Source organism: Diabrotica virgifera, chromosome 1, assembly GCF_917563875.1.
Source record: "Diabrotica virgifera virgifera chromosome 1, PGI_DIABVI_V3a".
Taxonomy (NCBI): Eukaryota; Metazoa; Arthropoda; class Insecta; order Coleoptera; family Chrysomelidae; genus Diabrotica; species Diabrotica virgifera.
In genome coordinates, this window is record NC_065443.1 from 46,054,763 (window position 1) to 46,072,543 (window position 17,781).

General features: G+C 33.4%; 1 protein-coding gene across 1 annotated transcript in view; it reads right to left on the reverse strand.

The window, feature by feature from the left end:
• Positions 1-4,456: 4,456 nt before the first annotated feature.
• The window catches only part of LOC126887961 (intraflagellar transport protein 43 homolog), a 31,847-nt gene continuing 18,522 nt past the window's right edge, over positions 4,457-17,781 (reverse strand). Inside the window, exon 5 of the mRNA XM_050655921.1 lies at positions 4,457-7,367. Coding sequence (XP_050511878.1) covers positions 7,157-7,367 — 211 coding nt within the window. The 3' untranslated portion in view covers positions 4,457-7,156. The remainder of the gene's footprint in view (positions 7,368-17,781) is intronic.

Consider the following 17,781-nt stretch of genomic DNA (forward strand, 5'->3'; position numbering starts at 1 on the left):
TCTATTTGCAATCTTGTGCACTCATTTTCAAATGTTTCTATCCATTGTAAAACATTCACATTTTTACCTGTAAATTTTTCTATCACAAATTGTTCTAATACTTTTTTTTATTAAAGGATTCAATACATTGTTTTTCATTTGACTTTGATACTCTCTCTAAGATCAGTTCTAGCGTATCTAGTGAGATACCAGGTGTGGATGTTATAGATTCTGTCCCTTGAATACTTTGTTGTTCTAAGAGAAAATCATTGAATTGTATATTCCCATCTTCGTCCATATAAACTTTCAAAATATTTTCATCTGCGATCCAAACTTTTCTTGTAGTTCCCCGTTTTGTTAGAGCCCGTTTTACTTTCTGAAAAGCTGCTGTCGTCTGGATTTTTTCATGATAGGAAATATTTTGCATATCATTAGGTAGTGAAAAAATTTCATTTTCCTCAGTCTCAATTGAGGTGATGGTAATGATATTTGTTTTTGTATCAGTCTGCAATGATTTAACGGTAAATTCAAATCTCAGTTTTGCCATTTTATAATGAAAAATTATTATATTTCTATTAGCAATAATGTTGTTTTGTAATAATGTTTTTAACCGTCAAACTTTTGGTGAATAAAAACTTAATTGTGTTTCTCTCTGTAAGAAAAGGAACTTTATTATTTTACGTACAATATTAACGATTTACAAATACATTACCTGTAAGAAAAGAAACAACATTTAAAGCTTATATTCTAGATTCTAATTTATTCTAAACAGGTAACAAATATTATTTCAATAATGGAACATAATTAATTGTCACTGTCAAAACACCTCACAAGTCATAAGTCAACATAAAAATAAGAAGAACTTAATGTTTTGACAGTGGCGTAACAAAATGAGAATATAAATAAATATTAAAGAAAAAATAAACGATAGTTTTTCTTTACAAATATTATTAAAAAAAAAAAGAAGTTACAAAATGAAAATCGATTTTTTTCAATATATCGAAAACTATTCAAGATTTTTTATTGAAAATGGACATGTATCATTCTTATGGCAGGATCATCTTAAAACAAAATTATAGTGAGATTTGTCCACCCCATAAAAATTTTATGGGGGTTTTGATCCCTTAAGCCCCCCCAAACTTTTGTGTACGTTCGAATTAATTCATTATTGTGGTACCATTACTTAAACACAACGTTTTTAAAACTTTTTTGCCTCTCAGTATTTTTTTGATAAGCGAGTTTTTATCGAGATGCAGCTTCTTTTTTAATATATTTACATAAAAATTTTATGGGAGTTTTGTTCCTTTAAACCCCCCAAATGTTTGTGTACGTTCCAATTAAACTATTATTGTGGTACCATTAATTAAACACAGTGTTTCTAAAACTGTTTTGCCTCTTAGTCTTTTTTTGATGACACCATTTATCGAGATGTGGCTTCTTTTTCAAAATATACCTAAAAATGTAAATTATAAATACATTTTCAGATTATTAACAGGTCTCTATAATCGTACTTAACCATATACAAATATGTGGTGGATTCGATAAATATTCAAAATATCTCGATAAACACTGGCTTATCGAAAAAGTCCTAAGGGGCAAAAATGTTTTAAAACAGTGTGTTTGACTAATGGTGCCACACTAATAATTAAATTGGAACGTACACAAAAGTTTTAGGGGGGGTTTAAGGGAACAAAACCCCCATTTAAGTTTGACAGTAATAGAACAGCAGTTTGGGTTTCTTAGCAAAAAATCTACACAATTACATTTAATTACTTTTGCTAACTATCTGTCGGACGTCTTGGATGGGGGCGGGGAGGTTCACGCGATCTACACAGACTTTTCCAAGGCATTCGACAAGGTAAACCACAAAATCTTGCTCAACAAACTAGAAACTGCTGGTATTCAGGGAACATTATTGGAATGGCTAGCCAGTTATCTAACTGAAAGATGTCAAACTGTAAAGGTAAATAATTACATGTCTAAAAATATTCCCACCCCCTTCTGGAGTACCGCAAGGGTCCCTCTTGGGAAGTGCAACTCCATAACTTTTACCAAAAAACTTAATAAAATGAATTTTGAATATAGTACATATTAAAGGAACACCACTGTCCCCAGTCTCATCTATTAGGGACCTTGGAGTCACAATGGACTCCACACTCTCTTTTTGTCAATCACATTGACATCACGGTTTCTAGAGCACTTAGGATGCTTGGATTCATTAAGAGAAGCACACCTGACTTTAGGAGTATTAATGCTATTAGAGTGCTGTACTGTAGTCTTGTCAGGCCTTTATTGGAATATTGTTCTTCAGTTTGGAGCCCCCATTATACTTCACACATTCACAGAATTCACCAGGTGATTCATATGATTTTGCATTATTACAAGATACATTTCCCTGCCTACATTGAAAGTGAGGAGGGATCAGGCAGATCTCAAAATATTTTTTAAACTCATTAATAGCATGATTGACTGTCCTTCATTGATTTCCACAATGTTGTTTTCAGTTCCATTAAGAAACACTAGATCAGTTAACGTATTTCATCAGCCATTTAGGAGAACCAATGTTGGCCTTAATTCTTATATACCTAGAGTGTCACGAATGGCTAACTGTTATGCTGCTAGTTTGGATTTTTTTAATGAAAGCTATAGTAAATTTGTGAGCCTGTTAAAGCAAATTGTGATATAAATTTTTCAATGTGATATACAGTCAAACCTGCCATATCCGGATCAATGTGGCGACAGACCGATCCGGATATCAAGACCAATACTTCTTTTACAGTCTCTGAAACGTTTTCTCCTTCACACATTCCAGTAATCAACGCCGTCAATAACTTTCGTCGATAGACACGTTTTATAGATTCTATAATACATTATTTCGCCATCTTTTAGTTCTTCTTTTAGTGAGTTGTCCAACAGTAGGACTACCTTTTTCGATAGATCCGGACGGCGCAGAACCGTCGGATATGGAGATGTCCGGATATGGCAGGTTGTACTGTATTGTGATATATTGTAATAACGTGTAACTAATGATTTTGTACCTGTCAGTTTTATATGTCAATGTTGTATTGTTTTATTATTTAAACTTTAACTTTATTTTTCTAAGCACTCTTTAGACTGTTTTTATATTAAGATTTTATTATTTGACTTGCCTATGCCCCATTTCCTTAAAAAGGCCTCCATTATAGCCATATTGAAACCAGGAAAAGCAAATGATCAACCCCAAAACTACCGACCGATTGCACTGCTGAGCTGTGTCTATAAACTGTTGGAACGGTTAATCCACAACAGAATTAGTAACACCATATTGGGGGTGATACCTATTGAGCAAGCAGGGTTCAGACCTAACCGCAGCTGCACAGATCAGATCCTATCCCTAACAACACATATCGAAGCAGGTTTTCAAAGAAAGCAAAAAACATCCGTTGCTTTCATTGACCTATCAGCTGCATACGACACCGTCTGGAGACAAGGACTAATCTGCAAACTGATCCGTGCCATCCCGTGCCAAAAGGTAACCAAACTCATTGATAGCATGCTCACCGACAGACCTTTTCACGTCACAATGGGCAACTTAAGAAGTGTCCAAATGAAGCTCAGCAATGGACTGCCACAGGGATCTGTTTTGGCACCCTTACTCTTTAATTTATACATCGCGGACCTACCTAGGACAACTTCGCAGAAATTTGGGTACGCTGACGATTGGGCCATTGCAGCAAGACATAATAACATGAATGTTACAGAGACAATACTGACGGATGACCTTGCTGTTATGGGTGAATATTTTCGCAAATGGAGGCTACGGCCCAATGCAACGAAAACTGAAGTGTGCTGTTTCCATCTTAATAATGCCCAAGCCAACAAAAAACTCTCCGTTCACTTTGAAAACAGACTACTCGCTCATAACTCAACACCAAAATATCTTGGAGTGACTCTTGACAGAACCTTAAGTTTTAAGGAACACCTACAAAGAACGGCAGAAAAACTGAAGACGCGAAATAATATAATCCAAAAGCTATGTGGCACCACATGGGGGTCCTCAGCCTCCGTACTCAGATCATCCGCTCTCGGACTCGTATACTCGGCGGCTGAATATGCTTCGCCGGTATGGCTCAATAGCAAACACACGAAGATCATTGACACCCAATTAAACCAGACAATGCGAATGATCTCAGGTACAATTCGACCAACACCGAACTATTGGCTTCCCATTCTGAGTCACATTCCACCGCCTAAACTAAGAAGAAGTCATTCTCTTCTCAGAGAATATCGAAAAATCGAGGCTAACCATCAACTACCCATCCACCATGATAAGCTTGATATCGAAATGAAAAGACTGCGCTCCAGATATCCCCCATTGTTAAGGGCCACCTCCCTACATCAGGAACATTTCGACCTCACCAACGCTTGGAGAAGACAATGGGAGAGCGACTCACCACAGGAATCACACCAAATGGCCTGTATCGATCAGAAACCGCCAGGCTTTGAACTGCCCCGCAATACATGGACGGCGCTGAACAGAATAAGGACAGGGACCGGTAGATGTGCTGACAGCTTGCATAGATGGGGAAAGGCCCTTACTCCTGAGTGTGATTGTGGTGTGCAACGGCAGACCATCCGCCACATTATTGAGGAATGCCCCCGAAGGCGATACCCTGGAGTTTTCGATGAGTTCCTGAATGCGACCGAAAATGTTTTACAGTATATTAATACATTAGATGTTCGTTTGTGATACTTCATGTAGTGTTTTATATACTTTTTTTTTAAATTATGTGTTCTTGTTGTATCTATGCCATACGATAAATAAATAAATTATTTGACTAATTCTATTGAGGTCTTTAAACTGTAAATTATTGTAGTAAAAGGGGGCAAGGCCCGTTAATAAATAAATAAAATAAAATAAAATTTTTATGGGGTACACAAATTTCACTTTAATTTTTATTTAAGATGGTTCTGCCATAAGAATGTTCATGTCCATTTTCAATGAAAAATCGAGTTTTCGATATAAAAAAAAAATTGATTTTCATTTTGTAACTTCAAAGGGCTGTAACTTTTTTGTGTGCACTATTGTATATAGGTAAGTGAGGTTCAATCAACCTATTTTTGACCCCAGAATCTGTGGTATAATTTATGACCAATCTTTTAGGGACACTCTGTATATCACCAACTAAGTGCAGATGAAATCTACCAGTTTTTGGGTGTTTCTCTACTAATATCTCATTTTAAAAAACAAAAAACAAAGGATTATTGGTAAAGATTTCACAATTCAGACTCCTGCATTTGGTCAAATAATGTCCAGTGAGAGATTTTTTTAGAAACCTTACAATTTCTGTATGTTTCGGACAACTCAAAGGTTACCAAAGAAGATAGCTGTTTAAGATGAGATTCATACTTTCCATTCACCAGGCCTTGCCCGTTTATGGGGGGTGCCTTCATTCATCGGAGAGCTTCTTATTAGGGAGATCCCATGCATTCGTACACACATACTTAATCCACTTCCTGCACCAGACTACAGCCATATCTGAACAGTCAGCTTAAGCCCCCGAACCAACGTCAAGGTCGTGAAGCCCCTATCGGGGGTACAAAACTTTATTGGCTTTAAAACAGACAGATTATAAAAGACACGCCCATATGTTATCTACAATTCACAGCAATAAAATAAAAACTGTGACTAATGGAAGAGGTGAACAAATTCAGAACCAGAGGAGATTGTTGAGTATAATCAAAATATGGGAGGAGTAGACAAAACAGATATGCTACCGAGTACCAAAGAAACTGTAAGAAAACAGTGAAATGGTATAAGAAAGTGTTTTTTCATCTTCTAGACTTAGCAGTTCTGAATTCCCATGTAAGTAATATACAAAATGAGAACATAATCCATTATTGGACTTTCAGAGGACTTTAGTCAAATCTATAATAAAAAAATACAGAAAAGTAACACCTAGAAGTTGAAGAATGCTCTCTATCCATTACGACTTATTGAAAGATATTTTCCTTGTATTTATCCAAAAAGACCTGATAATAATAAATCTGTTGCCAAGTGGTTAATTGTTTAAAGAAAACAACAAAAGAAAAAAACAGCCTATAATTATTGTGAACTATGTGTTATTTGATGTTTTGAGCATAGTCTGGGCAGATTTATCGGAGAATAGGCCATTTTTGGGAAAACTTATTTACCAGCAATTTTATTGCTGAGTTTTAATACATGAGTCATCAATTTTTTTGTAGCATGTCTCGCTTATTTTGAATCTAATCGACATTTAATATTGCTCATTTTAAAGATCTTTTCAAGCACCACAAAAGGTATTCGTATCATTCTACACCTAAAATCGACCGTTTTTATGTTATTTCAAGTTTAATACTCCGATTTGAGCATGCACCAAAAAAATAAACTCTTCTCACCTCACATAGCTCTTTTGTATTATAACTAGAAGATTTGTGAAGGAACGAATCTTTTTGTTTTTTTATACTCTACAAAATATTTTATATAGCTTTTTTCGTTAGATGCACAGTTTTTAAGGTATTCGCAAAAAACCGTCCGCAAAGGTGTCATTTTTCAATGAAAATGGCCAATTTTCAACCACGAATAACTCACAAAATACAGAGTTTTCAAAAAAAAATTATAGAACAATTTTTGCTTAGAATTAGGTTCTCTTATGACTATGAATCTGCAATCAATCACAAACAAGTCTGGCTAATTGGCTCTGCCAAAGCCATTTTTCAAAAAAAAGGTTCTCTTACCACTTCCGTGGATATTTTAACCAAAAATTCCAAAAACCCCAAGATAAAAGCACACATCGGCATAGGGTAGACTTTGTTTCTCGAGCTATTCCCCACTTACTGTGAAAATATCAAGTAAATCGATGTAGTAGGATAGAATTCGGAGCCAAATATCCTCATTGACTGCTCTAAAAGACCTGACACGCTTTTCTAATCATGTATACGAAACTAGGGCACTACCTCAAGACTGGATTACAACCACATGCATATAATATACCACCACCTGCGAAGCATAAGGCAAGAAAATGTGATTCCTTCATTCCATGAGATTCCAATGTACAGGGACATTGAATTTTAAAAATCTAATATACTATAAATACAATCATTTGTGCAATTAAATAATTACATTTGATCCAGTTATATAATACCTAACACAAAAGCCAAAAGGAAATTAAATGTATCAATTTTTTTCCCTTTCTCTGGAAAGATCCTTATATAATGATTCTAATGTCCATACTTCATCACAATCTTGAACATCCTTTTCTGGATACAGGTTAATCATTAAAAAAGATAGATCGATATCTCCAAATTTAGCTCCTTTAAAATTTGGATCCACTCTCATAGTATTTACTTGTTTATCCAAGTCCTTAACAGATTCATCCATAGATAACCTAAAATAAATCATATTGTGTTATAGTTATTAAGGTACCAAGGGTATTATAAGGATAATAACGCTTGAGGTATATACGTTGACCGAACGCGTTATTATCTATAATACCCGTGGTGCCTTTTAATGTTTGCAAAAACTTTGAATGAATTTTGAATTAATTAGTTTTCAAATAAGTACATTTACTAGTAATAGTCGTAACGTAACGGTGGTAACCATAGCTTTACTTAGGATATTATTTGTCAACTTGACAGTATTTAACTAGTTATTTAAATTTAATGCCCTTGGGCGGTATTTTTCAAAATAACGCCCTAGGGCGTTATATCATACTTAACTGACTTCGAAATCATGTCATTATTTGTCAAATAATATACTAGTCGGACATTAATTTTATTTAGTAAGCTAATTTACAGAATAAGCTACTACTATTAACACTGCACTAGGGAACTTGTATAAAATTTTAAATTCGAAAAAAATGTTATAAATCACAACAGAAACATAATTTAAAACATGTATCAAAGATAAAAAAGTTGTTTTTGTGTTCCGTTTGGCCCATAAAGACGATTCTAAATTCAAATTATATTCTTTTTCTCATAGGCATCTTTCAGTGCGTCACAGTTTTTCGATTTCTTTCTAACGCATTAAATTGTATGTGAGAAAAAAGGCACGTCCTTGATTACAGACATTAATAATCGAAAAAAAAAAATTATTTACGAATTATATAATATATCTACAAATATAATCTGTACAATTTACAAGAATATACAAATCAAAGAAAATACCATTTTATAAATGCAATAAACACAATTGATTTGTTTTTATGCCAAATTGCAAATAAAATGTGACAACTGTCAGATTTAACTAAAATGTCATGTTAGAATAAATGTTATAAATGTGTATTATCACGGACTTAATTTTTTTTCTATCATTTATGACGCACTGAAAAATGCCCATGAAAAGGACCATAGCAGCTAGTCCAAAACGCGTCGTGACGTCATATAGTTGTATGTTTACATTCTGCACCAACAAAGTAAACAAAATTGTACATAATTTTAAATTAGACATCATAAACGTTAGTAGAAAATACAGCTATGTGACGTCACAAGTGTTTTTGATCGTTTGAACTATTTTAAATACATAGAAAACTTTTGTACTTTTACAAACTGGCACTAAACAACATTTATAGTGTTTTCTTTTATTATCCATAGTAAACCTTCTTTCCTTTTCTTCAAAAACTGTATCAAACAATGACATACGATAAATGTCATTAGAATATAAATATATTTCCCTTATTCCGCGACGATGAGCTGGCCAAATACCCAAGTAGGTGGAAGCCAATAAAGTAAAGACGAAGAATATACCTAAATATAATCATAAATATAAACATAAATAAAGTACAACTATGTGACGTCACGGGTCGTTTGAACTATTTTAAATCATAGAAGATTTTAAATTTTTACTTCTCTAAGTTATTAGTTTTTGAAGCGTGAAATTTTGGAAATCTCATTTTTAAACAAAACTGAACATTATTATGTAATAAAAAAAATGTGCAAGTTCCCTATTAAAGCTTGTGATAAAATTATGCATAGTAACATAGTAATCCGTCTAATATCAGAGGCCTTAGTGTTAATAGTACTATTAGTAGACTATTTAGCAGAATAACAAAGAACAGATTAGACATAGAGACAACAGGGAACATAAGTGAAGATCAAAGTGGTTTTACGGCGGGACGCTCATGTGTGGACAACCTTTTCGTCATCCAACAACTTATAGAGAAAAGGACGAGTGTAAATGAAGAAACCCACATTGCCTTCATAAACTTGGAAAATGCATATGACTCCGTCCCTAGAAACAAGTTGTGGCATGCCCTTGCTGAAATGGAAGTGAGTCCGGCTATTATACATAATATGATCAAATCATTATACAGCGACAATGTAGGATATGTCAAGATTGGCACATAACTATCTGAAGGAATAAAAATAGAAAAGGGACTGAAGCAAGGGTGTAGCTTGTCACCGTTGCGATTTAACATATACTTGGAAGTCGCTTTAAAAGAATGGAAAAAAAGTTGTGAACTAATGGGAATCATGATCGGAGATGACTGCCTGTTTAACATTCACTTTGCTGACGATCAAGCAGTACTGGCATAAGATTCGTATGACATGGAATTCATGTTAACCCGCCTTTATTCAGCCTATAAAAAATGGGGATTAAATATATAGAAAAAACAGAATATCTAGTCGTTAATTCTGACGCCCACTTTGAAATCCTCATAAAAGAGAACACATCAGTTAAACAGGTTGAAGAATTCAAATATCTGGGAGCTGTAATAAGCAGAGAAGGTCTAGGAAACAAAGAAATCCAAAGGCGAGTTGAACAAAGTAGGAAGGTAATAGGTTGCTTGAATTCCGTGTGGTGGGATAAAAATATATCCAGAACTACAAAATTAAGAATAGGGAAGTCATTTGTGGAATCGGTGCTAATGTATGGAAGCGAAGTCTGGACATTAACAGTAGAGTCCAGAAGAAGGATCAATGCTGTGGAAATGAACTACATACGTAGAAGTACTGGAATCTCCCGATTAGACCGAGTGCGTAACGAAGAAAGCGGTAGACAGGCTCGAGAAAAGAAGTCTAAAATGGTTCGGTCACTTACTTCGAATGGACGACCAACGATGGCCAAAGAAACTACTGAAATGGAAACCCCCAGGTAGGAAGAAAAGGGGAAGACAAGACTATCCTGAAACGGCACGATAAGGAAGGCCATGGAACACCGAAATTTGGAAGAGGAAGATGGCCAGGATAGAAATAGATGGCGGTTAGGTGTGGGGATACGGCGTCAGCCGATATGACAGCCCGTATAAATTTCAATACTCAGTAATAAAATTTCAATGTCAGTAACCAATCACTAACTTAAAGACGGTTCTTAATAGTTATTTATGATATAAGTGTTAAAAGTACACGTTTAAGGCACGCATGTGAAAGTTTGGAGAATGAGCGAAGCGAGTTCTGCAATTCACATGAGTGCCTTAAAAATGTACTTTTTAACACGTATATTATAGTATCCTCCTCTATTTATAGTAGTTGTTATGTAATGTTATACAGTATGTCCCTGTAAGTTGTATCCATATGGAAAACTTTTTTATTATTAGTTTTACGAAAAAAACTTATTCTTCATAAAAAGCTCTGCATGGTCTAAAATCTAAGATTCAACGGTCAGATATCAAATTTTATGAATATTATACGAGGTATGTCAAAAAGTTTGAATTTCACTCAAGAGTAAAGTAGCTTTATTTTTCACAATATTGAAAATTGCTATAATGAAAAGTTGTTTGGAATTAAAACTATATTTTAATATGCAATTACATCTATCTAATTGAAGAAAAAAAATTTTTGAAAAATTATGGACAACTCAGTTATGTCAATTCTGATAACTCTTTTATTATTAATTTTACAAAAAAAAGTGATTCTTAATAAACAGTTCTGCATGGGTTAAAATCTAAAATACAACCATCTTATGTCCAATTTTATCCATTGTATACGAGGTATGTCAAAAAATATGAATTTCTCTCAAGAGTAAAATACCTTTATTTTTGAAAATATCGAAAATTGTTATTATGAAAAGGTATTTAGAATTAAAAACTATGTTTCAGTATGTAATTACACCCTTCTATTTGAATTATTCTGAACTATAAAGATACTTTATGTTGATCTAAATTTATCTTTTTTGACATACCTCGTATAAAATTGATAACATTTGATATAAGATGATTTTATTTTAGGTTTTAGACCATGCAGAACTTTTTATTAAGAATCACTTTTTTTCGTAAAATTAATAATAAAAGAGTTATCAGAATTGAAATAACTGATAATAATGTTGTTATCCATAATTTTTCAAAAAAATTTTTTTTTCAATTAGAACCATGTAATTGCATATTACAATATGGTTTTTAATTCCGAACAACTTTTCATAATAGCAATTTTCAATATTGTGAAAAATAAAGCTACTTTACTCTTGAGTGAAATTCAAACTTTTTGACATACCTCGTATAATATTCATAAATTTTGATATCTGTTGGTTGAATTTTAGGTTTTGGATCATGCAGAGCTTTTTATGAAGAATAACTTTTTTTCGTAAAACTAATAATAAAAAAGTTTCCCATATGGATACAACTTACAGGGACATACTGTATATAGTTATGTCAGTTCATATTTTTATTAGTTGTCAAAATCATAGAGTTATATATTAGCATAGAGAGAGCCTTCACTATGCGCGTCCTGACGACAAGATCTCTTGGACTGGTTTGCGCTATCTCTTTCTAACACATCGTACCGAGAAACTAAGATGACATTAAGGTGTGAGTATAGGCACGGAAGAGGAGGACAACTGTCTCAGCTTAATATGCGTAAGAGTGAAACAGCACTAATCCAAAGAAAAAAGATGGTGTCGTCACTTCGCTTTGAATGACACTCTCTCTATGTCAATATATACCTCTATGGTCAAAATATATTTATCGAAATGTCCACCGAAATTTGGAAGAGGAAGATGCCCAGGATAGAAATAAATGGCGATTAGATGTGGGGATGCGGCGTCAGCCGATATGACAGCCCGTATAAATTTCAATACTCAGTAATAAAATTTCAATGTCAGTAACCAATCACTAACTTAAAGACTGTTCTTAATAGTTATGGTTCTTTTCATGAGCATTTTTCAGTGCGTCACAAATGATAGAAAAAAAGGTTAGTCCGTGATAAATACACATTTATGACATTTATTCTAACATGACAAGTTAAATCTGACAGTTGTCACATTTTATTGGCAATTTGGTATAAAAACAAATCAATTTTGTTTATCGCATTTATAAAATGGTATTTTCTTTGATTTGTATAGTCTTATAAATTGTACAGATTAAATTTTTTTATATAGAATAATATAATATTATTTAATATTATATTATTAGCGCCATCTATTGACAACTAGATTAAATGTTATAAATGTCACCGACGAAATGTAATCAGCGACGTGCGTTTTTTTCTGTCACATACAATTTAATTCGTTAGAGAGAAATCGAAAAACTGTGACGCACTGAAAAATGCTCATGAAAAGAACCATATTTATGATATAAGTATTAAAAGTACACGTTTAAGGCACGCATGTGAAAGTTTGGAGAATGAGCGAATCGAGTTCTGCAATTCACATGAGTGCCTTAAAAATGTACTTTTTAACACGCATATTATAGTATCCTGCTCTATTTATAGTAGTTGTTATGTAATGTTATATATAGTTATGTCAGTTCATATTTTTATTAGTTGTCAAAATATATTTATCGAAATGTCCTACTTATTCAATCTGAAGATATAATAAATTGGCGACGGGGTAAATCATTGAATAACCAGACTTTTAAAATACATATTAAACATGGATCCAGATCAATTCAAACAATTTATGATGGTAAACCAGGAAATTTTAGATCAACTGCAGAAAAGTTTGGCAAGTACTTCAAATTCGACTATTAAGAGGAAACAGTAGCGATCAACAGGTAGCGAAAACGCGTTCCAAGATTGCGGCTGTAATTTTGAATATTTTTTCGAGATATTTGGCACACGTATTCGTAATATAATAAAGAATGGCGGTACAGGGCCCAATTTGAAAAATATATTAATATGTGGAAATTAATCTGTAATTAAATCCAATATTAAAAAAACGAGCCTGTACCGCCATTAAGAAGAACAAAAAAATACACTTTCTTCAAATAAACTTTTTTATCCGATGCCTAGATTTTGTGTCATTTTGGAACTACTAATGAAATAAAAAATTTTAGTAGTTCCAAAATGACACAAAATCTAGGCATCGGATAAAAGTTTATTTGAAGAAAGTGTATTTTTTTGTTCTTCTTAATGGCGGTACAGGCTCGTTTTTTAAATATTTTATTTAATTACAGAGTAATTTCCACATATTAATATATTTTTCAAATTGGGCTCTGTACCGCCATTCTTTATTATATTACGAATACGTGTGCCAAATATCTCGAAAAAATATTCAAAATTACAGCCGCAATCTTGGAACGCGTTTTTGCTACCTGTTGATCGCTACTGTTTCCTCTTAATCATTTTATACCTTTATTCTAAAATTTTAATGAACAAAAAGAAAAATTCACAATGTACATAGAACGTTTCGAAAACTACCTGAAAATCAAACACGTTTTAGATGACAATAAATTTGCTTTAGACTTACTATTGAATTCTATTGGCTCTGCAAATTTTTCAATGCTTTCATCCTTAGTTGCACCTCACAAAATTAGAGATTTTGATTACAACACCATTGTAAAAAAACTTGATAATCGCCTGAATCCAAAGAAAAATATTCTTGTGTTGCAGCATAAATTTCTTTCCTTATATCAACAAGAAAATCAGTCAATTTCCGAATATACTACTGCTCTAAAGCAAGCTACTCTTGAATGTGAATTTATCTCTACGTGCGAATGTCAGGCAAACATTTCTGAACATTTTTTACGAGCTCAGTTTATTCGAGGCATCAAAGATAACTTAATTAGAGAACGTCTGCTGGAATCCAATGAAAAATCATTTGAAAAATTAGAAGAAAAGGCTTTAATCTTAGAATCTTCAATTATCGACAGTAAAGAATTTTCATCAAGTAACAATTCTTTAAATATCAACCAAATCAATCAATCTAGACAGAGACCAAATTCAGCGTTTTATATTAGGAAGCGTTCCCAGTCTAGATCAAGAATCAATTTTCAAAAATTAGGGATAGACAATCGATGTTTACGATGTGGTCAGCAACATCTTGTTAAAAACTGTAAAATCAATCCTAAACGACTTCAGTGCAAAGGTTGTAAAAAAAATGGTCACGTCATTTCAGTCTGTATTTCAACGCTTTTAGCAAACAAAGATAAAACTAACTCGACCCATCATCTAATTAATGAATATCAACCAGCGAAACAGAACCAGAGGATACTTTTGGCATTCATAAAATTGTAGATATTTATGAAAATCAATCTTACACGGATGCTCAAAAGTTTTATGTGACAGTCCTTATTAAAAACAAAGCAACATTTGAAGTTGATTCTGGAGCAGGATTTACACTCATCTTAGAATCAAAATTTAAAGAACCAGATCTTGATTTACCACTTCAAAAATCCGATATTGCCTTTAGATCATATACAAAAAACGTATTTTATCCCCTGGGGAAAGCAAAAACATCAATACAATATCAAAATAAAATTTCAACAAAAGAATTTTACGTAGTTCCTGATGAATTAGACTCCTTATTAGGGCGTGTATGGATAAGACATTTAAACATTAACCTTCAAGACATCGATAGCTCAACAGGAATCAGACAAATCAAAAATATACCGGCTAATGAAGAAGAATTTGTTCAAAAATATTCAGACATATTTGAAGAATCAATTGGACTTGTATCAAATTTTAAAGTAAATTTGCAACTGCGTAACAATGCCAAGCCAGTAGAGTACAAGTACGGTATTACCAAGTGAAGGTAACCGCAGGAACTTTGGAAATTTGGCACAATTGTTAAAAAGTATGGATTGTTACATTACCAAGTCCAACTTGATGATGGCTATTGTTTAAAACGTCACATTGACCAAATTCGTAAAACTATGGTACCTAAAAAGAATGTAACCTTTGTAAACGAACCAGAAATAATTAATTATCAGCCACAGTATCAAGAGCCCCCCCCCCCTGCATCTTCTGCCATCTATCCAACCTCCAGTATATTTACATCCAAATCCTATCAACAAAAATGTAGATCCAATGATAGAACCTGATCATCCTGATAATGAACTGGTACCCATTAATGAACCTGCTGTTGAAGAACGTAATGATCTTCCACAGTTAAGAAGATCTGAACGGATTCGACTTTTCAAGTCAAGACTTTAGATTTAGGTTTTTAATTCTTTTCTATTTATTTAAGTTCAAAATAGCGTGGGAGAATATAATATCCTCCTCTATTTATAGTAGTTGTTATGTAATGTTATATATAGAGTTATGTCAGTTCATATTTTTATTAGTTGTCAAAATATATTTATCGAAATGTCCTACTTATTCAATCTGAAGATATAATACATATCATACAATATTTTTTCTACAAACGTAATTACAGGACAATATCTACAAAAACTTTTACTTGAACTTGACTGACATTCAATTTTTATATTTTTTTGACATTACATCAAAATTGCCTATACGGTCAATACGAACTGCAGTGCCATAAAATTTTTAAAGCACTAGTGCCTTAAAGTAGCATTTTTAAGGCTCGTATGAAGTGCTAAAAATTGCATTTTTAACACGGTTGTAGAAAAACCATTTTTAGATGCACCATAATATGCGAATTAGTGCCTTCCCAAATGACTGGTGGTACTGTTAGGTACGGTATTCGCCAAAATAAACAGTACCGAAATACTCATTTATTTGATTCGGCTTTTTGTCATTAATGGCACGTTTACACGTATCCAGTAATTGGCGCCAGTCGCACTGATACGAACAGCGCTGGCATGGTAGTGGCATCATGTAAACACTTTTTTGCGCCAGTCCAGCGCTGTCTCGAATAGAAGATTGGTCTATTTTTCATACCAGTGAGACTGGCGCCAGTTACTGGATACATAATATGTAAACGTGCCAGAACTGTCATATTATAGTTGTTCCATTTTATCTCTTCCCATGCGTCACGATATTATCCCGCAGACGTATTTTATAAAGTTATTTTAATAATGTTAAATCTTTTTTCGCTATTCGCTATGTGCAGGTACTTACAGGGGATACGAGAAACGATCGTGCGCGTATAACGGACAAATCTTGCAACTTTCTTAACATATATTTCTTAAACAATTCATATTGTTAATTGAAATTGTCAAATTGACGTATATTTCATACCTATTCTTATTGAAGGAAATGGGATTTCGCAAATGATGTGTTATAAATTGTAAAAATTATATGTCGCTCCACAATATTGATATGATATGCAATTATTAAAGTGAATTTAATTAATGATATTTTGCTTGTAGAACAATGTTTACCTTTTAATAACATAACCTCAATTTTACTTTTTCTTCTTATTCTTTTTTGGGCTATGGCCTTGACAATTATCCAGTAACCAGGACTAATATAATTGGCCAATATAATTAAAAGTGTTAAAAATGTTGCCGAGCTATGAAACCAGATGTCGCTCATCCGAACTTGCACGGTCCCAATTGGGGAGATTGATCGACTCAACATTAAACAGCTTGAACGTCATACCGAGTATTACTAGTATAGAGACAAATACAGAGTGGTAATAAATAAATAAAAAAAAAACAAAAGGTAAATAATAATCTCGAAAATAACCAAATAAGTTTCCATTCGACAGAACTATAGCCACACTCATAAATATTACTTGTCACTTTTCGTTAAAGCATAAATAGGTAATACCTACTTACTGGAAATAATTAAATTAAAAGAGGACAGTAGTTAGGCATTTTAACAATAATTATAATGTTTGAAAATAAAAATTACAATAACATCATGGGCGCCCGCAGAGAGGGGCCAGGGGGGGCCGTGGCCCCCCTGAGATTTTACTATTTTGTATATTTTTCTGTACTCAAACCTAAAAAGTTAATACCTTTACGTTGACATAAAAGGTATATTATACAAGTATATAAACCAAAAACAAAATTATGGAGATAATATTATATTAAACTTAGACCATGGTCTAAGATATTAAATATAATACGTCAAATACCTACGAACCTACGCGCCTTTTGAATGCAACCGGCAACGTCGTAGCACAAGCACAATCACATGGTGGTGGTGGTGATGGTGATAGATAATCCGGCCACGCACCACCATTCTACCTGTTTTCGTCAAGCCGCTCAGAGTTCACAGCCGTTGTTTATTTTCTTTGCGTTGAGATTCGCAGTGTATTTTATTTTATTATTATCGTGTTAGCCTTACGGGCGGTTTCCGGTTTCTATCATTTAATACAAACACAATCCTTATCAGGTAATTTGATTTATTAACATTTTCCTTAAACTGCATGACTATAGTTTTGCTGGTTTATTCTTTAGAAAAAAATGGACATTCGAACATTCTTTAAAAGAAAAACAACCGCCCTCGAGGAAGTTACCGATTCCAAAAAGAATAAGGCTTCAACTCGTAGCCCTATCCCTAGCACAAGTAGTGACATAGCACGCGAAGAAGAAGGGGAACATGAACATGCAGTAAAGGAAGCAGAGCCTAGCACTTCTTCGAATAGAAATACTTTAGCGGAGACAGCAGATCAGCCTGATGTACAAGAAACCATTGCCCGAATATTTCCAGACGGTCAATCAGAAGACATTGGAAAGTTTGTAAATTCCTCGTCGATTCAAGATAAACAAAAATACCAATACGATATATTAAGAA